A 23776-nucleotide genomic window follows, 5' to 3' on the forward strand; every position below is an offset into this window, starting at 1 on the left:
CTTACTATTGTCCAGGCATGGTGGGAAACACCCTTAACCATCTTGGGTCCAGGGGAATCATGCAAAGATGGGGACAGACCACCAACGTCTAATAAACCAGAAGCAAACTTAAAAAAAAGATAAAAGGAAAAACACTGCTGAGCACAGAAGCTTATCAACTAGCTGAGACCACAGGCAGGTTTCGAGCTTCTGACCCTGTGGCAAAAGGCTGGTTTCATTTTTATAGTAGAGGCACAAAGCATTCGGTATGAACAAAGGAATTTTTACAATATCAAGGTAAAACTCAGAAACAGATTGCCTTACATTAAAATCTCCATTGACAGAGTTTTTCAGTTAAACTCATGTTTGTATTAACCTATTGTCTTCCTTGGTACTTCCAGGCAGTGCTTACTGAAGCCCTGTGCTCTCCCCTTTGATGCCGCCAGTTTCACATAGCAGGGATGATGCATAACCCAGAGGTCATTTATCTATTTCCTAAAAGTTGATTCAGGTCATATCCATAAGCTAGCTCTCAGTTTGCAGAGAGATGCTTTGGCCTTGTAAACAGACCTATGGGTTGTAAAGCAAAATAACCCACTGTTAATAGTTAATCCTCAAGCTGCCAAAAAAGCTGATGACAGTCTGTTCTCATTTTCCTAGACTTACAACTTTATATTTTTTATATCTACATTCCTATTTCTGAAATCTACGGATTTTTTTTTTTTTTTGGTTTTCAGAGACAGGGTTTTTCTGTAGCTTTGGAGCCTGTCATGGAACTAGCTCTTGTAGACCAGGCTGGCCTTGAACTCTCAGAGATCTGCCTGCCTCTGCCTCCCAAACGCTGGGATTAAAGGCACATGCCACTAATGCCCAGCCCATAATTATTCTGAAATATACAATGAGATCTGAGGAGAACACTAGTCCTGTTTGTCTCATCTCAAATACTAAATTAGACATATCATCACCCACAGCAAAATGCTTGCCCTAAGTTTGTCCTACTTTCTCTGTAGTACATTTCCACTAAAAGATGCTTTCCAGCCCACACTCAGCAGAACACTCCCACACTGACAGTGCAGGTTTCAAGTGCAAACTAAGTCGAATACTAGGAAAATGGTATAAGAATTTACACGTAAACACAGCATCACTTCCCAGTTTCTCTTTGCTTCTAAGATACTAAACAAGGCTTCTTTACAGTCTCTACTGGATTATAAAATGAGTAAAACAATGTAGGAAATCAGAGATAAACCAGAAGAAATGGGTCAAAACACAGTATTGGTCTGCTTGAATGAAGGGCCAGGAAAGGAGATCATGTTTGGAAATCTAATACCCAGCTTCTCATTAATAATGATTGGCTAGGAGGAGGAGTCTTGTGTAGTATTAGTAATAAGGCACAGAGGTCTGGTTTTCTCTCTGAATCTTTTGAATACTTAAAATTAGCATTCAACATGGGAATGAAATGTGGTTCTATGATGAGATGGGTGGTTTTGGAGCAGTAGGATTCAGAAAATTTCTGGGTTTGGCCTGATTAATGGTTTTCAAGACAGTGGAAGCACAGGCTTTGGTTAGGTATTTTGGACCTGTCACATGTGTAGAATATGCCGCACTCTGTGTGCTGTGTGGTGCTCCACTGCTCTAAACATGGAGCTGATTTGCCCTGACATGGACTCAGTGAAACAGTTCCCAGTGAGGAACCATGAATTCTGACATCGTGAGTCCTCCTGAACCAATGTGCAAGTGTCACTGTGGATTATCTAATGAAGTCCACTGACATCATTTCTAAAGGTGTTAGCATAAACACATTGATAAAGTAGTCATGGGACCAAATTTTCTCTAATTGGCATCTTCCCAGGGGTATAATTTCCACAAAAATGAGTGATGTCATTAAACTAGCATAACTGTCCTCGTATCTATTTATAAACCAAATTTTATCACATGGGCTGTGGAAATCAGGTGCAGAGCCGCAGGGAAGAGAGTGTCAAAGTTTCCCAATGGATAAGAAAACATCTGCACACACACAAAGAAAGGATTCGTGAATGCATAAATAGCTTCTCATACGACCACAGAAATAAAAGCAGGTGGTGATACCCAGGTGCCCACTGGATGTGCTGATCTGCATGGAAGGTCATAATTCAACTGCCCAGGCTTAGAGCAGACAAACATGCTTACTTTGGTTTTGTTCTTCTTGCTCCAGAACATTTTACCTCAGGAGCCCGGTTTCATTCATCCCAGGTGCTTTTGGAGAATGAAGCAGAATGAAGAGACTGATGGAGACACATTGAGATATTATACCTTTCTTATTGGCCCAAGGAATAGAACACATGCTGTGGAGGATTTGGAAGGTCGTTTGCATGAGGAGTAAGTGCCTTTTTATTTTCTATGTAAATGCCGTCATGGATATTCCATGAGGGGTCAAGACATGAACATCTGAACAATGCCTTGAATCTTCTGCCCTCTTCTCCCAACTTGCACCCAAATAAAAACACCACATTCTTCTAGAGACTACATGTTATTTTTCTATCTTTAAATTTTCAGAGAATGTTCTATTTTTCTCCCACTCCCCCTCCAAATTTCCAGACTGGGTGTTGTGTGAATACGTACTCTATACTGTTTATGTCACATATAGCCTGCCTCTTCTCAGTTTCCACAGCACAGTTGCAGGTGATGCCTCATCAAACGAAACCCCATTCTATTCCAATGAATGTCATATTTTAGTTCATTTTCAGTTACTCTCTCAGATGTTCTGCATGTGGTCACACTAAAACTTTCAAAGGTGCATCAAGACAGGAAGTAGGAGACCTGTCCACTCTGAACTTCCTATGAGTTCCTCTTCCTTCATAGTTCACATGTGTACCTGCACAACCACTGGCCTTTAATTTCAAAGTCCATTTCATCACTGAAAAATTAGCATAAAGAAGGAATGTATAGAATGTAAATGATAGGTTTGTGTTCTTTGAAAATTGAAGCTGTCACTAATAGTGATGACTGCTCACTTCTGCTGTCAATTGCTTAAGTGACAGTTGTGCCACTTGAGAATTGGCACTATCTGACAACAAGAATAGAGGAGGTACCAACTAGATTCACCTCTGTCATTATTTAAGAGGCATGTGTCTTTTCTTTCCAAGTCTAAGTTGTTTATTCTCTGACCCTCATATCGCATTGACCTCTCTTGTTTTTCTGTAAGTCACTTTATTAATTATTTCTACCCCTTTTACTTCTTTTGAAATATACATATTTTGATTTTATCAATTGTTAAGAGCTGGTTTCATACACAGAACTTTAATCCACTAGGTCACTTTATTGTCTCAAATCATAGATGATTCTTAATACTTAGTTTGCAGGACTTAGTGTTTGAGTGTTTGAGTTTTACAAATTCTAATCTCAGATTCCTGTTGCAAGTTACCAAAATTTTCAATGTTATATTTCCTGTGTGGTAATAAAGAAAATTCTAAATTTTTTATTTTATAAATATATAGATAAATACCTATTTTCATACATAAAAACATTGCAGTGGTACAATTTCTAAGTGGTAAAGTGATTGTATTTAACTTTAATGAATTATTCAAAATGATAATGTATGTTTGATATTTTGTGGCTAGATTATATGCAATGAGTTAGGAAGAAACCACAATTTTTCTTCCCATATACAAAAACAGAAATTGGTATCATTCTCTTCCAACTGACTACTTACCCATTATTATTACATGAAACTCCATTAATATTTAACATACACTTTACAGCTAAGGTCTTCTATTTTGCAAACATGTAATACTGGCACATACTAATCCCAGTAGGATGCCATTGTTATTGTAATTGGATGGTGTAGGAGGGTCTTCTGTCTATGTGTTACTTTCGTTCATTAAATAAAAAGACTGTCTTGGCCTTTTGATAGGGCAGAAAATTAGGTGGGACAAGTAGACAGAACAGAATGCTGGGAAGAAGGCAGTCTGTAAGACGCCATGACTTTTATCTCCAAGAAGGACATTGGTTAGATTCATGCTGGTAAGCCACAGTCAACTGGCAATACAGATTATTAGAAATGGGTTGAATCAACATGTAAGAGTTAGCCAATAAAAGGTTAGAACAAATGGACTGGGCAATGTTTAAATGAATACAGTTTCTGTGTAATTATTTTGGGTAAAGCTAGCCAGGTGCCTGGCAGTGGGAAGTGGCCCGCTGCTCCTTTTACAACAATGGAAAGATATCTGGAAAGATATTTTCCAGAAGACAATTTATGTTGGTCAGATACACCCAGAGTGAATATATGGCATACGGGTGTAAACATAAAATAGGTAAACAATATTGGGGAGGAAGTACATGCGCTTAATTTCTTCACTCAGTATCTGGAGCAGGTATAACCCCATGCCTTTGATGAAAGTCTAGTATACAACAAAAAATCATTCAAAGCCACAGAATCCATTCATTATTTATGGCTTCAATGTACATTAATACTGTCCATATATACAGATGCATAGAGACATAAAACTTTATAAAATATACCGCTGGTATTTAAATACATTTAAAAATATATCTTTAAAAAGATTTTATCCCTGAAAAAAGATAAACAAGAAACAAAAATAGATGAATATGTATAGGATGGGATATGTTATGTATATTACCTACTGATTATAAATAATTGTAAGCAGAAGAGCCAAATATTGTCCATACCACTTTACACTCATCTGACATTTTGACTGCCTTAGCCAGTTCAGTTAATTTCACATAAAATACAGTAAATTCAATGGTTCACACATCATGTGCATTTTTATTGTTCAATAATTTCAAAATGTGTACATGACCAGGTTTACTGTTTGGTCAAAGCCAGTGGCCTTGTCTTTACCTTATGAGCAAGCACTCAAAAACCAGAGATGGACAAGGTTCTCTGTGAAAGATGATAATGGCGCATCTTCTTTATTGGAGATGCATTCTCATGAAATATAAAGTGTTTTCAAGCTTCCAGCTTCCTATGTCATCTGAACATTACAACACAGAAGATTCATTTCAGACATTGGGGGTGGTTGGGAATACCATTCAGTACAGATAGTCCTCATATTCATTGTACATGATTTTCTGTAGGTATTTGTCCTATTAAACACTGTATCATTTTACAGAACACCAAAGAAAAACTATCAGCTTGTAATGGCCTTAATTTTTTCCTTGGATGAAGTCAACAGGGACCCTGATCTTTCTCCAAATATGTCTTTGCAATTTGATATTTTGCCAAGTGGGTGTAAGACTATGCCACAATTTCACAGTTGCCTTCGATATCATAATATTCTCAATGTTCAACATACTGATACTTTGTATCATAGTTTTCACTGTAAAGAATGGAACAAATGTATAGTTATGCTTTCAGGACCAAGCTGGGTAGTGTCTTCTATGGATGGAAAAACCTTGCACAGCCTCCTTCCTTATCAGGTGAGATTTTGTGTGGTCATGGGTGGCAAGAAATCCTGTCTCCATTGGTGCCATTTTCAGTTGTTAAGAAAAGTGTGAGGAGGCGACCGGCCTACACTTATCTCAGGCTGTTTAGTCCATGGGTACTATTCAGGGGACTTCTGTATTTACATTTTTGAAATAGAGATGAGGGAAGAGTAACAGGCAAGGATGTGATTTAGAACTCTTTACAGAAAAGTGTGTTTGACAAGTCCTTAGCAGTGCATGCTACCTCACGCTGCTCTCTGTTTCCTAGTTTTTTCAGCTCACCTACGGACCCTTTCATCCTGTCCTGAGTGATCGTGAACAATTTCCTTTTCTGTACCAAATGGCCAGTGAGGACACATCTCTACCCCTGGCTATGGTCTCCCTCATACTCCATTTCAGCTGGAACTGGATTGGGCTGACCATCTCAGACAATGATCAGGGTATCCAGTTTCTCTCGTATTTGAGAACAGAGATGGAAAAAAATACACTCTGCTTTGCCTTTGTTAACATGATTCCGCTCAACATTCATTTGTACATGCCAAAAGCTGAAGTGTATTATAACCAAATCTTGACGTCATCCTCAAATGTTGTTATCATTTATGGTGACACAGACAGTACTCTAGCTGTCAGCTTTAGAACGTGGGTATCCCGAGGAATAAAGAAAATCTGGGTCACCACCTCACAGTGGGATGTCACTACAAGTAAAAGCGACTTCTCACCTGAATTGTTCTCTGGGACTCTGGCATTTGCACACCACCATGCTGAGGTTTCTGGTTTTAAAAGTTTTATCCAGACAGTGAACTCTCTCAAATACTCAGATGAATACCTGGCAAGGCTGGAGTGGATGAACTTTAACTGTGGAGTCTTGGCTTCTATGTGGAAGACACTGAGGAACTGCTCATCCAACAACTCATTGGAATGGCTGATTGCACAGACATTTGACATGGCTTTTAGTGATGGCAGCTATGACATATACAATGCTGTGTATACCATAGCCCATGTCTACCATGAGAGGTTTCTTCAGCAAACGGGCAATCAGGAAGTACACCTGGGTAACTGCTTGAAGGTGATATTTCTATTTGGTGATATTTCTATTTGATGATGCTCATCGTTTTCAATATCAGTCTCTATTAGAGTCTCTACTAGTCCATTCTAGTGGGTTAGAATATATTTCCACAAGTAGCAAGATTTTTGAACATTTTTTCTCTTGCGGAAGTAAATTTAGAGGTTTGGAAAATCTCAAATGCAAACGTTTTGGTGTGGGAGACACAATTTCTAAATGAAAATCAGTGATTCTGTTATAGAGTACCTGAATATCATCATCATTGCTGTAATACTGTAAACATGGGAGTCTTCTTCATTAATCCTCTCCATGATAAAAAGATGAGCTTTTGTTCCTTAATTGACAAATATGTAGTAATCATTGTAGGGGTGGTTTGCACAGATGTTCTAAACTGATTCTGCCCCAACTCTGGGCTTTGTAAAACTCACGTGTGTGTGAATGGATGGTTCTTATTGTATATGGGTGAATGTTTGTGTGTTTCTTTGTTCTTTTGGGTATATCTGTGTAGATGTTAAATATGTGTTTCTATCTATCTGCATACCTACCTGATTGTGTAAGTGAGAATAAATTGGTCTTTTGTCAATGCCTTTCTCTTTGGGTGTGCTTCTGTGTGTCTCTCCCTATGTGTATTTGTCAGTGCATTATCTACAAGTGCCCATGGGTGTGATTTGTCTGTGTTTGTGGTTGTGCTTGCACTTATGCATATTTGTGTTACTGGGTATGGACAAGTTTTGGTGAATGTGTTGTACATATGTATATCTGTGTTTCTGTTCCTCTGTATGTGTATCTGTCTGTCTTTGCATTTGAGGATAAATCTGTCTCTTTCAATGTCTCCCCGCATTTATATCTGTTTATAATATGTATGTCTCCCTGTGCACATTTATCCATGAATTTGTGAGCATGTGTATGGTCCTGTGTATGTTTTTGTGGGTTTCTCTTTCTCTATATCTGGGTGCATAAGTCTGTCTCTATGTGTCTATATGTTCATATCCTTTCTTGTCTTCAGGTGTATGTATGTGTAAATAGTATGTGCCTGTATTATGTATGTATCTATGTATGAATATGTGTCTCTGTGTGTATGTGTTTATGAATATTTAATACTTACAATTGGGGTTGTTATGTATGTCTGTGCTTATGTTTGGTAGTTCCTCTGAAAAAAATAAAATTTTAGGACTGATATTATATTTCCATTTATCTACTTGCTTTTATTGAGATTTCTCACATGGGCACATTCAAGAAAGTTGCATTGAAGATGAAATCAGAATATATTTTCTGACTTCAAGGAAGGGCACATTCACTAAAGAATGCTGCCTGTCTTTCAGGTAAAGTCCTTACTTAGGAAGATTCACTTCACTAATCCAGTTGGGGACAGAGTGAATATGAACCGGAAAGAAAAACTGGAGCCAGAGTATGACATTTTCCAGATTTGGAATTTCCCAAATGGTCTTGGACTTAAGGTGAAGATAGGAATGTTCAGCCCATATTTTCCACATGGTCAACAGCTCCATTTATATGAAGACATTCTAGAGTGGGCCACAGGAAGTAGACAGGTAGGTCTGACCCGATGTAGTGATTTACATTACAAAAACATCCATTGCAGGAATCCAGAAGATTAAAAAATATGCAACCAGGGCTATACTCCCAGATATACAAATTTCAGTGCACAAACAAGTGAAGACAAATATGAAGACATCCAAGCAACACAACTCCAAATGTTAGAGTCAGAGTTTTAAACAAGAGTGTGTTCACAATGTACTGAACAAAGACTCAAAGATGACCTTGAAAGTCAAACAACCTCCAGAACAAAGCAAGGAGTTCACGAAAACTTGCACACAGTACGGAACTGTGCAAGCATGTGACAGATATATCCCAAAAGATACAAAAAATGAAAATAATTCAAACTAAAATATATAAAGGAAAAATAAATGAAATAACTTAAATATATCAGTGAAAATTCTCACTAACATAATCCTTCAAGATGAAGAGAGGGTGGCAAGACTCAAAGACCAGACTGAAAATATAAATCTGAAGCTATGATGAAGACAAAAAAATAAGAAAAAAATAAAAGATATATGAGACAAAGAGAATCAAATTAAAGGATCTAAGTTTTAACCTATATCCAGAAGAGAAGAAGGATACCCCATAAGCATCAACAGTATATCCAATAGTGTGTAACAGTGACTTTTCAGAATACAGTCGGACATGTGGCTATCTAGAAACAGGGGACATTTGAATACCAAACACATAATATCTGAAGAGAACCTTTCCCTGACATAGTTTACTTTGAATTCAAAATATACAGGACAAAGAGAACAAGTTGAAGGCTTCAGGAAAGAAGTCCATAAAACAGTACAGTATCAGTGATAGAATTGAAGCAGTTAGATTCATAATTGCCAAACCCAGTCACTATATCCAACAAAGTTATCTTTTATAAATGAAGGAAACTGTGATGGCTCTTCTTGGGTACCAAATTCACAGTTTTAAGAATTCAATGAAACTCAAATATGCAGAGCAAACCTGAAAGGGAGTTTTGCTTAATGTGAAGTGGGACGATCCATTTCTTATCCATATCTTTGAGATAGGATAAAACACTTTACAAAGAGCACGGGTGATGCATGCCTTTAATCACAGAACTCTTGAGGTAGAGGCAGGTGGATCTCTGAGTTGGAGGACAACCTGATCTACACAGTGATTTCCAGGACAGCCATGGTAAAAGATAAACCTTGTGGTTAAAAGCAAAACAAAAAATTAATAAAAAAGAAGTATGACTTACATACAGGAAGGCCAAAAGACTGAAAGATATATATCTATATCTATCTATCTATCTATAGAGATTGAGAGATAAAAGACTTACTCTCAATTGAGATGTTTTAAGTGTGGAAAGACATGTCTTTTATCTGGATTTTATGTTGGGAAGACACAACTTTAACCAGATCAATTTGTCTTGGAAAATCCACCTCTTATCTGGAATACACCCTTTCCTGGAAGCACATATAAGGACACAGAAAAAGAAAACCTTTGCTCTTTGTGTGCTTGTTCCCAAGTTCATTATTTCACTGGCATTAAGGGTATTTCTTTGGGATTCCAGTGTATAATGGAAATCAACTGAGACATTCAGCCTCGTGGACTGAGAAGTAGATGGATTCTTGAACTTTCCATTCATATCCAGCAATTATTGAATTAGCTAGATCACAAGACATTCTAATAAGTTGCATATGTGTATTTATAGAGGAGAGAGACAGAGATAGAGAGAGAAACAGAGACAGTTCTGTTTTTTGATTTGTTACTCCAAAGAACCCTAACTAATATAAAGACAGAACAAAATTTAATGATGAAAATAAATTATAGGAATTGATAACCATTCTAACACTACTATGTAAGACACCTGAAGAACTCTTACAACCTCTAAAATAATGAAAATACAAGTGACCAAAGTATACAAAGACATCACTAGAACACCAGACAAACAACTATTAAAAGTATCAAATATTGCAATAACAACAATAAGCAATAATAATTAGCTAAATTTTCAATAGCAATTTAATGTTAATTTTCCCATTCTCTATTTAAAATACACAAACATCAAGATTGGCTGTAAAATCAGCAGTCATTTTTGCTTCCAAACTCAAACCTCACTTACAAACATGAAGAGACTACTTCCATAAATATAGGGTGGGAGAATTTTGAGGAAATGTAACATAATAAAGGAAATTAGAGACTAAACATTTTAATGGACATAGATGTAAAATTTCTCAACCAAACCAGAGTAATAAAACTCAACAACATGCCATTCCATGTCTCTCCCAAAAAGGCAGCTTCTGTCTCTCCCTTCTCCCTATTTCTTCCCCCTCTCTGTTTCTCTCTCTGCTCTTTTCCATTTTTGTCCTTTTCCCATCCATAACCCACTAAATAAATATCCAACCTCACTCTGCAAAAAACAAAACAAAACTAAACTAAATTAAAACACAAAACCTCAACAACACAACAGAAATATCTTCCCCACTGGTAATAATGACTGTATTTCAGAGATGCAAGTTGGGTTCAACATATGCAGATCAGTTGTGTAAATGTGGCAGATAAATAGACTCATTGATAGAACTAGAGGATCATCCAAATATGTGCAGAACGTGTGCATAACAATTTCAGCATTCATTCAGAATTAAAATAAAATAACCAGCATAAAAGAAAGATCACATCTTGACAAAATCAGGTTTTCTTTTCATTAATTAATATTTAACAGTCTGATCACTTTAAAAATGTTTTCCATGGCAAACCATTTGACAACATTATCCTACATGAAGAGAAAAGAATTTCCATTGAAATCCTAAGTGAGGCCAGTTGTATGTTGTGGTCCATATCTTAATCTAATCTCTTGGGAGGCAGAGACAGTCAAAGTTCTGTCTTTTTATTGCAAGTCTGGCCTACATTGCAAGTTCAAGTCAGCTAGGGTTACATATAGAGACTACACCTCAAAATACATGGGCAAAACGTAGACAAGTATATACATGTTCTTCATTCTCATTCAAAATACTCCTTAACATCTTAGCAAGTACAAAAAGAAATTATAACCATGATAAACAGAAAAGAAGGGAAGAAATATGTCCACTGGTAGCATACATGTTTAACCCCAGCAATCAGGAGGCAGAAAAAGCATATCCTTGTGGGATCTAAGTCAGCCTAGTCTATAGAAGGAGTGAGGTTTAAGACCACTACACAGTGAAATCCGCTTTCAAGGAGGCAGAAAACAAAGGGATATTAGTCCCTAATTAAATTGTGGAGAATATGAAAGAGCGTGAGCATAGGAGACTCTGAAGTTTCAACACTGAACTCAGCACTGAACAGAGCACACAATGTGAGCCTGCAATATTAGCAGCTTTCCAAAGCAGAATGTAGGCCTGTATCACTAGTTTTTTGATGATATGAAGATATTTTATTTTAAACTTTAAGAAATCTTCCAATTAACCTCAAGTTCTTTAACTTTTATCCAGGTTCTGCAGTATCTGCAGCCTTTGTAAAGCACTCTATGCTCAGGAAACACTCCACCTTCCAGCTCCGTGCACATCAACTCAGCACTTCATCACTAAAAATGCACCAGGCTCTACCTAGTCATCTGTCTTTTTTACATTCTGTCATGCTTTGCAGGGTGATTTTTGTGGAGTTTTTGTGTGCTATCTCAGATTTGAGGAGTATTTCCCTGTTTTAGCTTTCTCCATTGGTCCTACCTTGTCATGCTATTGCTGTGATTACACAGATCATAAGCAAAGTGAGAAGGGAGGGTTGGTTTGACTCATGGGTTATAGTTGAGGGAAGACAAGGCAGGAACCTGAAGACTGCAACTAAAGTACTGAACCCGAAGGAACACTGCTTACTGGATTCTTCTGCTTGATTTCTCCTACAGCCTGCCTAGGGGACAGCACTGTCCACAGTGGACTGAGCACTTCTATATCAAATACCAATGAGTAAAATATTTTGCAGTTATGATGACAGGTTAATCCAATGGAATTTTTTTTTGTTAAGGTTTCCTCTATCTTTTTAATGTACTCTGTGTCAAGTAGAAAAAAATAATAAGAAAAAAAACTGTTTGCATGCTCTGTCATGTTTATTTGTCGACAGTGAACAACTCATTCGTCCTAAATTTCCAGCTATGTGACGCTATCAATTTTATGTTAAATTGTTTCTATACATTTACATAAATTGTCATTCTATAATATGCAAAGTGAAATATGGTACTCTTTAGTGTATATAAAATAAACTTATTGATACTTTATCAAGGTAATTAAAAGTAGTTATGGAATGAATAGGCAGGTTTCCTGATATCAGCATGTGTCTAATTTTCCTCAGATGCCGCCCTCTGTGTGCAGTGCTGATTGTGGTCCTGGATTCAGAAAATTCAGGCAGGAGGGAATGGCAGCCTGCTGTTTTGCTTGCAGTCCCTGCCCAGAAAATGAAGTTTCTAATGAGACAAGTGAGTATTTGCTGCCGAGATAAACACTTGACCTTGATCAGTGGGACGATCAAAGGATCTAAAATCTTCGGCACAGATTGAATATTCACTTTCCCAAGTTAGATTTATTGGAATATGATCAATATCAATGTCCCTTTAAGTCACACTGTTTGGTATGACATACATCTTTGACCCACTAAAAATTCATGACATATGTCAATTTCTCAAAGAAACAGTTTTGATAATCAAACTGCAGTGAGAGAGAATTCTAAACAAGGTCTTCCTAGTGATTTATTAATCTAACTATATGTGTGTATGTGTCTCTACAGACATTTATAGACACCATGTGGGTATAAAAATTAATGAGGATCAGAATAGGACATCAGATCCACTGAACTCTGGTGTGGGAGGTCCTTCTAACAGCCTCCCACTACAGAATTCTGTTAGAGGGTGTTAGGAACCAATTGCAAGTTCTTTGGTTAATGAAAACAGAAATATTTACTTGTACAGTTAAATCAGACACAGATAAATATGAGACAGAAGACTAAGCAATATCCAGAGACCCCCTTTTCAAAGGATCAATGTGATTTGAACTCTAGGGAAATATTGATAGGTACTGACACATAATATAAAACAGATGAGGAATCCTGCATTCAATATTTTTATGTACAGCACCCACTTAATAATTTTACACATGTTAAATTAAAACAGTGTGGTATGAATGTAACATAGTCACAATCATCTGAATGGTGTTGTCACCTACAAGCCCTTATTAGTCAAATAACTATTTGTTTAATATTGGGTATATACAGATGACAGACATATTGTTTTCCTCTATGGTTCTCACCCCATGTAATAAAATAAAAGTCTTTAAAGCATATTAATGGCCATTAATATAGCAAAGTAATTAATTCCCTTGCTACTACAGCTGGTAATGAGTTCATCCCCAGGAGCCATGTAATAAATAGAGGTAACGAACTCCTAGAAATTGTCTTCCGACTGTTGGGGGAGGCTACTTGTTCATCCCAAGTGCCCAGACTTGAAATACTCACATAGAAACTATATTCATTAAATCATTATTTGGCCCATTACACTTAGCTTCTTATTGACTGACTCTTACATAATAATTTAGCCAATTTTTATTAATATGTATATTGCCACATGGCTGTGGCTTACTGGGTAAAGTTTTCATTCATCTGTCCCTGGCAGCAGCTCCATTGCTTCTCTCTCCTTCTACCTCCTTTCTCCCATCATTCTTCCTTGCTTTCCCTGCCTACCTCTATTCCCTGTGCAGGCACAAAGTGGTCCTTCATTCATTATCCAATAAAAGCAATACATAAAGAGAAAGACCTCCCACACCATCTGCACTTACACATACAACATACACCAAAGAAATAAACAACATCTAATGAATTGGCTTTAAATGGAAAAAATTATAAGAGTAAATGGCATTTACTCTGCTATCAGTCTTACTTGAGTATTCTTCTGTTATTGTCCTCATGGTTCTATATCTGTATCTATTTCCCACCTGACTACTCTCTGTGTCTGTATCTCACAGAAAAGGAAAAAGGAAGGAGCATGTCGGTTTACAAATTGATGGCATCAAGATGTAGGGCTTATTAATGCCAAATATGTAGAGAGGATTCTACCTTCAGTGATAGAGTTACTGCTCCTCTTCTACATTTTTTTTCATTGCTACTTGTTTGCTAGCTTGTTTTATGTAATCTCATAGGATTGTGAGTGGTTTTTTTGCATTTATTTGTTTCATACACCAACAATAGTTTCTCCTTCCTCCTCTCTTTCTAATCCCTTCTTTCCCTCACATCCACTCCTGTCTCCATTCAGAAAGGATAAGGCCTTTAATGGGAGCCAACAAACCCTGGCATGCGAAGTTAATGCAGGACCAAGCTCCTAACTTTTGTATTGATGCTGGACAATCCATCCCACCACAGGGAATGTGTTCCAAAAGGCCAGTTCATGTACCACGAATAGATCCTGGTTCCACTGCTAGGAACCCCATAAACAGACCAGCCTACACAACTGTTAGAAACATGCAGAGGGCCTAAGAGAGTCCTACGCCAGCTCTTTAGGTGTTGGTACAGATTCCATGAGCACCCTTGAGCTCAGGTCAGCTATTTCTGTGGGTTTTTCCTGTCGTGATTCTCATCTTCCCGTTGATTGAGGTTTCTTTCTGCCTGATTCCCTCAGCCATTAATTTCAAATGAAAAACACAGAGGTCTACATTAGTTATAATCTGATTGACCCAGCATCTTATGCTCTTCTTATTAACCAATTCTTATAACTTATATTAACCCATTATTCTTGTCTGTGTTAGCCATGTACCTTAGTACCTTTTTCGACAACACAGTTACATCTTGCTTGCTCTGAGGGTAGAACACAACTCTGACTGAGACTTTGTTCTTCCCTGAATTCTCGTTGCTGTGCCTCTAATTTCTGCACCCCACCTACACTTCCTACCTGGCTACTGTCCACTGAGAATTTATTTATAATATAATTGACAGGGTACAGACCATTGCCCCAAAGCACTCCCCTTGCTCATATAATCCCTCCTCCCTATCTTTACCTTGTCTCTGTACACTGCCATTTTGTCTTACTGACAGTGTCCGTTGCTTACAGAAACTTTTCAGTTTTAAGAGGTTCCATTTATTAATTGTTGATCTCAATGTTTGTGCTGCTAGTGTTATTTTCAGAAAGTAGTTCCGTGTCCATGTCTTCAAGACTCCTTCCCACATTCTCTTCTATCAGCTTCAGTGTAATTTGATTTATATTGTGGTCTTTGATAAACTTGGACTTGAGTTTTGTTCAGGGCAATAGATATGTTTCTATTTGCATTCTTCTACTTGTTGATACCAGTTATACCAGTATTACTTGTTGATGATGCCTTATTTTGTTGTTGTTGTATGATTTTGGCTTCTTTGTCAAAACTCAGGTGTTTATAGGTATATGGATTTATATTAGGGTCTTTCATTGAATTCCATTTATCCCTGTTTCTGTTTTAATGCCAAGCCAAACTGTTATTACTATAGCTCTATAGTAGATTTTGAAATCAGGGATGGTTATACCTCCAGAACTTCTTTACTGGATTCTTTCAACTGTGTGGGGTTTTTGTTTTTCCATATGAAGTTGAGTCTTGTTCTTTCAAGGTCTGTGAAGATTTTTTGAGGCTTTTTTTTTGATGGAGATGAAATGAGTCTGTAGTTTGCTCTTGGTAAGACTTTCATGTTTACTATATTAATCCTAATAATCCATGAATGTGGGAGATCTTCTATTTTCTGATCTCTTCTCTAACATCTTTTTCAAAGACTTAAAATTCTTACCATACAAGTCTTTTGTATGTTTAGAGCTTTATTTGTTTGTTTAGAGCTTCCCCCCAAGATACTTTACATTATTTGTGGCTATTGTAATGAATGTTGCTTCTCTGATTTATTTCTCCACCATTTATCATTTGTATAAATGAAGACTACTAATCTTTTTGAGTTAATTTTCTATCTATCCACATACTTAAGGTCTTGTCAGATATAGGAGTTCCATGATATAATTTTTTGTGGTCACTTACATATACTATCGTATCATCTGCAAATTGCAAGAATTTGACTTCTGTTCCAATTTGTATCCCTTTGATCTCTTTTTGTTGTCGTATTTGTTGTCTTATTGCTCTAGCTAGAACATCAATTATTATATTGAAGAGAAATAGAAAGACTGGACAGACATGTTTTGTTTCTTTTTATAGTGGAATTACTGTGAGTTTCTCTTTATTTAATTTTCTGGTGACTTCTCGTTTACTTTTATTGCCTTTGCCATGTTTAAGTATGTTCCTTGTATTCCAGAAAGCTGTGGAATAGTTCTCTTGTACACTGTAAAGATTTGTCAGATGTACTGATGTACTAAAACACTAATTGTCCAGTAGCCAGGCAGGCATGAAGTGTAGGTAGGAGAATTTAGGGAAGAGGAAAGGCTCAGTTTGCAGTCACCAGTCAGATGCAGAGGAAGGAAGATGAGAATGCCTCACTGAGTAAGGGTACTCAGCTACATGGGTAAACATAGATAAGATTTATGGGTTAATTTAAGTTTTAAGAGCTAGTTGATAGGAAAACATGAGTTAATACACCACTAATTTATAATTAAGAAAGACTGTGTATTTGGGAAGAAGGGCTGTGACCCTGGGTAGGAAGAAACTTCTATCTATACCTGATGTCTCCAGATCCGTTATCATGAAGGTGTTGGATTCCATCAAAGGCTTTTTTGGAATCTAATGTGACGATCATGTGGGTATTTTCTTCAAGTCTGTTTCTATGGTGGATTACATGACAGATTTTCAACAAATGAAAATCTGTAAACCAGCCCCACATCTCTGGGATGAAACTTACTTGGTCATAGAGGATAAATTCTTCTCTTGTGTGTGTTCTTGGAATCATTTTTACAGTAATTTATTGAGATCCTTTGCATCAATGTCATGAAGGAGTTTGATCTCTAAGTCTATTCTTTGTTGCATCTTTTTCTGGTTTGGCTATCAGGGTAACTGTGGCAAAGTGAAGACTATTGATTGTTCCAGGGCAAAGACTGGCTTGTTCGTCCCTGGCAGCCTGGCTAGTTTACACCTGAAATAACCACACAGAAACTGTATTAATTAAATCACTGCCTGGTCCATTAGCTCTAGTTTCCTAATGGTGTGGGAGGTCCTTCTGTCCATGTGCAGATATTGGTATTATCTCTTCTGTGAAATGCTAATAGAATTCTGCACTGAAGCCATATGACCATTGTGTTTTTTGGTTGGGAGATTTTTAATGACTGTTTCTATTCTTTATGATATTGGTTTAATTTTGGTTTGTAGTAACTGTTAACCAAGTTTTCCATTTCTTTTAGATTTTCCTGTATTTTACAGTATAGGTTTTTGAAATATGACCTAATGATTGTTTTCTCTCTCTCTCTCTCTCTCTCTCTCTCTCTCTCTCTCTCTCTCTCTCTCTGTGTGTGTGTGTGTGTGTGTGTGTGTGTGTGTGTGTGTGTCTGTGTGTCTGTGTGTCTGTGTGTGTTTCTGTCTTTCTTTGGGTTTTCAAGAGAGGGTTTCTCTGTGGCTTGGAGTCTGTCCTGGAAGTAGCTCTTGTAGGCCTGGCTGACCTCAAACTCACAGAGATGCACCTGCCTGTGCTTCATTAGTGCAGGAATTAAAGGCCTGCACCACCACTACTGAGACCCTAATGATTCTCTGGTTTCTTCAGTGTCTGTTGTTATCTCTACCTTTTCATTTTTGAGTTGGGGTAACTTTAATTTTCTTTCTCTTTTTTTTTTAGTTAATATGAATAAGCATTTGTCTATCTTGCTGACTTTCTCAAAAAAGAAATTTTTTGTTTCATTGATTCTTTTTATTGTAGTCTTTGTTTCAATTTCGTTGATTTCAGCCCAAGTTTGATTATTTCCTGTCATCTACTCCTTCTGTTTGGGTTTCATTCTTTTTGTTCTACAGCTTTCAGTTGTGCTGTTAAGTTGGTAGCATGAGGTTTTCCAAATTCTTCTTTTTAATTTTTCTGTTTCTCATCATATTTTTTTGATTTTTATTCAGCTCTACATTTTTTTAATCAAAGTTTATTAAAATACAAAAGTCTCCATTTCCGCCCCCTCCTCCCAACCCCCTCCCACTCCCCCCACTTCCTCCCCTCCTTCCTCTCCATCCCCAAGAGCAGTCAGGGTCTCCCAACCTGTGGGTAGTTCAAGCACCTCCCCCCTCCCTCCAGGTCTAGGAAGGTGAATATCCAAACAGACTGGATCCCCAAAATCCAGTATATGCAGAGGAAACAAGTCCCAGTGTCATTGTCAATGGCTTTTCAGAAAGACTCCGGGCCAGCCACATTCAGAGAATCCGGCCACATTCAGAGAATCTGGTTGGATCACGTGCTCCTTCAGTCCCTGTCCAACTGGCCTTGGTGAACTCTCATTAGATCGGTCCCCTTGTATCAGTGGGTGATCGCATCCCTCGCAGTCCTTATTTCCTTTTTCATGTTCTTCCTCCTTCTGCTCCTCATTTGGACCTTGGGGGACTCCTACCGGTGCTCCAATGTGGGTCTGCATCTGTATCACCATCCGTCATCGGATGAAGGTTCCCTCTGATCTTGCCTTCCTTGCTCACGTTCTCTTTCCTTCTGCTTCTCATTTGGACCTAGGGAGTTAAGTCCAATGTTCCAATGTGGGTCTCTGTCTCTATCTCCATCCATCGCCAGATGAAGGATCTATGGTGATATGCAAAATATTCATCAGTATGGTTATGGGCCAAGGCCGGTTCAGGCAACCTCTCCTCTGTCCAGAGAACAATCTGGGGATCTCTCCTTGGACCTGGGATCCCATTTATAACCAAGACTCTAGTAAACCCTAAACTGACTCCCTTAGTTGAGATATATTCTTCCCCTGATCCCATATCTATCCTTCCTCCCCCCCCGAGTCCCCCCAGCATTCCCCATTCCTCCCCTGCTCCCTTCTCTCTAACACTCTCCCCTTGCAACAACCCTCCTACCCCCCCCATGCACCCGAGGTTACCTGGGACTCTTGTCTATTTCCAATCTCCAGGAGGAAAACTACCTGAATTTTCTTCAGGTTCACCCTCCTATCCAGCTTCTCTAAGATCACGAATAATAGTCTCAAAGACTTTTAATTATGGCTAGAATCCATTTATGAGTAAATACATACCATATTCCTCTTTTTGGGTCTGGCTTACCTGACTCAGTAAAGCGTTTTCTTTTCTTTTTTTATTATTTTTTTAATTTTTTTATTTTTTTATTTTATTTTTTATTTTTTTATTTAATTTTGACTGGGAACCCCTCCAGAATCAAGTCTCTTGCAAACCCTAAAATGGCTCCCTTAGCTGAGATATAAACCTCCCTGCTCCCCCAACCATTCTTCCTCCCTCCCCCCTCCCATTCCCCCAAGCCTTCCCCAATCCTCCCCCTCTCCCCTCTCCCTGACCATCTTCCCTTACTTCCACCCCCCCACCCCCCATGCACCTGAGTTTGCCTGGCAATCTTGCCTACTTCCACTATCCAGGAGGATAACTATATGATTTTCTTCAGGTTCACCTTCTTATTTAGCTTCTCAAGGATCACAAATTATAGACTCAAAGACCTTTAACTATGGCTAGAATCCAGTTATGAGTGAGTACATACCATATTCCTCTTTTTGGGTCTGGCTTACCTCACTCAGTAAAGCGTTTTCTATTTCCATCCATTTGCATGCAAAATTCAAGATGTCATTGTTTTTTACCGCTGAGTAAAACTCTAATGTATATATGTTCCACACCTTCTTTAACCATTCTTCTATTGAGGGGCACCTAGGTTGTTTCCATGTTCTGGCTATTACAAATAGTGCAGCTATGAACATAGTTGAACAAATACTTTTGTAGTATGATAGGGCATGTCTTGGGTATATTCCCAAGAGTGGAATTGCTGGGTCCTGAGGGAGGTTGACTCCCAGTTTCCTGAGAAACCGCCACACTGATTTCCACAGTGGCTGCACAAGTTTGCATTCCCACCAACAATGGATGAGTGTTCCCCTCACTCAACATCCTTTCCAGCATAGGCTATCGTTGGTGTTTTTGAGTTTAGCTATTCTGACAGGTGTAAGATGGTATCGCAAAGTTGTTTTGATTTGTATTTCCCTGATCGCTAAGGAGGTTGAGCATGACCTTAAGCGTCTTCTGGCCATTCGAAGTTCATCTGTTGTGAATTCTCTGTTCAGTTCAGTATCCCATTTTTTAATTGGGTTAATTAGAGTTTTAGTGTCTAGTTTCTTGAGTTCTTTGTATATTTTGGATATCAGACCTTTGTCTGATGAGGGGTTTGTGAAGATCTTCTCCCAGTCAGAAGGCAGCCTTTTTGTCTTACTGACAGTGTCCTTTGCTTTACAGAAGCTTCTCAGTTTCAGTAGGTTCCATTTATTCATTGTTTCTCTTATTGTCTGCACTCCTGGGGTCCTACTTAGGAAGTTGACTCCAGTGCCTATATCTTGTAGACTACTTCCCACTTTCTCTTCTATCAGGTTCAAAGTGGACAGATTAATGTCGATGTCTTTAATCCATTTGGACTTGAGTTTTGTGCATGGTGATAGATATGGATCTACTTTCATTCTTCTACAGGATGACATCCAGTTATGTCAGCACCATTTGTTGAAGATGCTTTCCTTCTTCCATTGTATACCTTTAGCTCCCTTGTCGAAAATTAGGTGTTCATAGGTTTGTGGGTTAATATCCGAGTCTTCTATTCGATTCCATAGGTCGACTTCTCTGTTCTTACGCCAATACCAAGCTGTTTTCAATACTGTAGCTCTGTAATAGAGTTTGAAGTCAGGGATGGTAATGCCTCCAGAAGTTCCTTTACTGTATAAGATTGTTTTGGCTATCCTGGGTTTTTTGTTTTGCCATATAAACTTGATTATTGTTCTCTCAAGGTCTGTGAAGAAGTTTGATGGGATTTTGATGGGGATTGCATTGAATCTATAGATTGCTTTTGGTAGAATTGTCATTTTTACTATGTTGATTCTCCCAATCCAAGAGCAGGGGAGGTCTTTCCATTTTCTGGTATCCTCCTCAATTTCTTTCTTCAAAGACTTAAAGTTCTTGTCAAATAGGTCTTTCACTTCCTTGGTTAGAGTAACCCCAAGATATTTTATGCTATTTGTGGCTATCGTGAATGGTGATGTTTCTCTGATTTCTCTCTCTGCTTCTTTATCCTTTGTGTATAGGAGTGCAAATGATTTTTTGGAGTTGATCTTGTATCCTGCCACATTACTAAAGGTGTTTATCAGCTGTAGGAGTTCTTTGGTAGAGGTTTTGAGGTCGCTCATGTATAGTATCATATCATCTGCAAATAACGAAAGTTTAATTTCATCCTTTCCAATTTGAATCCCCTTGATCTCCTTATGTTGTCTTATTGCTATTGCTAGAACTTCAAGCACGATATTGAAGAGGAATGGAAAGAGTGGACAGCCTTGTCGTGTTCCTGATTTTAGTGGAAAGGCTTTGAGTTTCTTTCCATTCAATTTGATGTTAGCTGTCGGCTTGCTGTATATTGCTTTTATTATATTTAGGTATGATCCTTGTATCCCCAGTCTCTCCAACACCTTTAGTATAATTGGGTGTTGAATTTTATCAAATGCTTTTTCAGCATCCAATGAAATGTTCATATGGTTTTTTTCTTTCAGTTTATTTATATGATGGATTACATTGATAGATTTGCGTATGTTGAACCAGCCCTGCATCTCTGTGATGAAGCCTACTTGATCATAATGGATAATTTTTCTAATGTGTTCTTGGATTCGGTTTGCCAGTACTTTATTGAGAATTTTCGCGTCGATGTTCATGAGTGAGATTGGCCTGTAATTCTCTTTCTTTGTTGTGTCTTTGTGTGGTTTTGATATCAGGGTAACTGTAGCTTCATAAAAGGAGTTTGGCAATGATTCTTCTGTTTCTATATTGTGGAATACATTAAGGAGTATAGGTATTAGCTCTTCCTGGAAGTTCTGGTAGAATTCTGCATTGAAACCGTCTGGTCCTGGGTTTTTTTGGTAGGGAGATTTTTGATAACAGCTTCTAATTCTTCACGACTAACAGGTCTATTTAGATTGTTCACCTGGTCTTGGTTCAACTTTGGTATATGGTACTTATCTAAAAAAATGTCCATTTCTTTTACATTTTCCAACTTTGTGGCATATAAGCTTTCGTAGTAAGATCTGATGATTCTCTGAATTTCCTCTGTGTCTGTGGTTATGTCCCCCTTTTCATTTCTGATCTTATTAATTTGCATGTTCTCTCTCTGCCGTTTGATTAGTTTGGACAGGGATTTGTCGATCTTGTTGATTTTCTCCAAGAACCAGCCTTTTGTTTCATTGATTCTTTGGATTGTTTTCTGTGTTTCTATTTTGTTGATTTCAGTCCTCAGTTTGATTATTTCCAGTCTTCTACTCCTCCTGGGTAAATCAGCTTCTTTTTTTTCTAGAGCTTTCAAGTGTGCTGTTAAGTCTCCAATGTGTGCTTTCTCCGTTTTCTTTAATTGGGCACTTAGTGCTATGAACTTTCCTCTTAGCACTGCTTTCATAGTGTCCCATAGGTTTGAGTATGTTGTGTCTTTATTTTCATTAAATTCAAGGAAGACTTTAATTTCTTTCTTTATTTCTTCCTTGACCCAGGGGTGATTTAATAGTTGACAGTTCAACTTCCATGAGTTTGTTGGCTTTCTGGGTGTAGCATTGTTGTTGAATTCTAACTTTAATCCATGGTGATCTGACAAGACACAGGTGGTTACTATTATTTTTTTGTATCTGTGGAAATTTGCTTTGTTACCAAGTATGTGGTCAATTTTTGAGAAGGTTCCATGGGCAGCAGAGAAGAAGGTATATTCTTTCCTATTTGGGTGGAATGTTCTATAGATATCTGTTAAGTCCATTTGATTAAATACCTCCAATAATTCTCTTATTTCTCTGTTGGGTTTCTGTCTGATTGATCTGTCCATTGGTGAGAGAGGTGTGCTAAAGTCTCCCTCTATTAGTGTGTGTGGTTTGATGACTGCCTTGAGTTCTAGAAGTGTTTCTTTTACATAAGTGGGTGCCTTTATATTAGGGGCATAGATATTCAGGATTGAGACTTCCTCCTGATGAATTGTTCCTGTTATGAGTATGAAATGTCCATCTCTATCTCTTCTAATAGATTTTTGTTTGAAGTCGATTTTGTTAGATATTAGAATGGCCACACCTGCTTGTTTCTTAGGTCCGCTTGCTTGGAAAACCTTTTCCCAGCCTTTTATTCTGTGTAGATGTCTGTCTTTGTGGTTGAGGTGTGTTTCTTGTAAACAGCAGAATGTTGGATCCTGTTTTCGTATCCAATCTCTAAGTCTGTGCCTTTTTATAGGTGAATTGAGTCCATTGATATTAAGTGATATTAATGACCAGTGGTTGTTGACTCGGTTATTATTTTTTTGGGGGGGGTAGTGGAGTGTATGTGTTTCCCTTCTTTGAGTTCTGCTTGTGAAGGGTCGCTAGATGCCTGAGTTATTGTAGGCGGTGTTAGGAATGTTGGATTCCTTGGGTTGTGATTTGCCTTCTAATACTTTCTGTAAGGCTGGATTTGTAGCGATATATTGTTTAAATTTGTTTTTATCCTGGAATATATTGTTTTCTCCGTTGATAGTGAACGATAGCTTGGCTGGGTAAAGTAGTCTGGGCTTGCATCCATGGTCTCTTAGTTTCTGCAGTACCTCTATCCAGGACCTTCTGGCTTTCATGGTTTCCATAGAGAAGTCTGGTGTAAGTCTGACAGGTTTACCTTTATAAGTTACTTGATCTTTTTCCTTTGCAGTTCTTAACATTCTCTC

At 37.9% G+C, this 23776-nt stretch overlaps 1 protein-coding gene across 1 annotated transcript in view; it reads left to right on the forward strand.

Annotated features, from left to right (window-relative positions):
- Nucleotides 1–2137: 2137 nt before the first annotated feature.
- The window catches only part of LOC125401398 (vomeronasal type-2 receptor 116-like), a 31239-nt gene continuing 9600 nt past the window's right edge, over nt 2138–23776 (forward strand). The window contains exons 1-6 of the mRNA XM_087906689.1: nt 2138–2318; nt 3453–3486; nt 5088–5394; nt 5669–6466; nt 7786–8013; nt 12305–12428. Of these exons, the coding sequence (XP_087762815.1) occupies nt 2138–2318; nt 3453–3486; nt 5088–5394; nt 5669–6466; nt 7786–8013; nt 12305–12428 (1672 nt within the window). The remainder of the gene's footprint in view (nt 2319–3452; nt 3487–5087; nt 5395–5668; nt 6467–7785; nt 8014–12304; nt 12429–23776) is intronic.

This window comes from Myodes glareolus, chromosome 6 (assembly GCF_982192425.1).
Source record: "Myodes glareolus chromosome 6, mMyoGla1.1, whole genome shotgun sequence".
NCBI lineage: Eukaryota > Metazoa > Chordata > Mammalia > Rodentia > Cricetidae > Myodes > Myodes glareolus.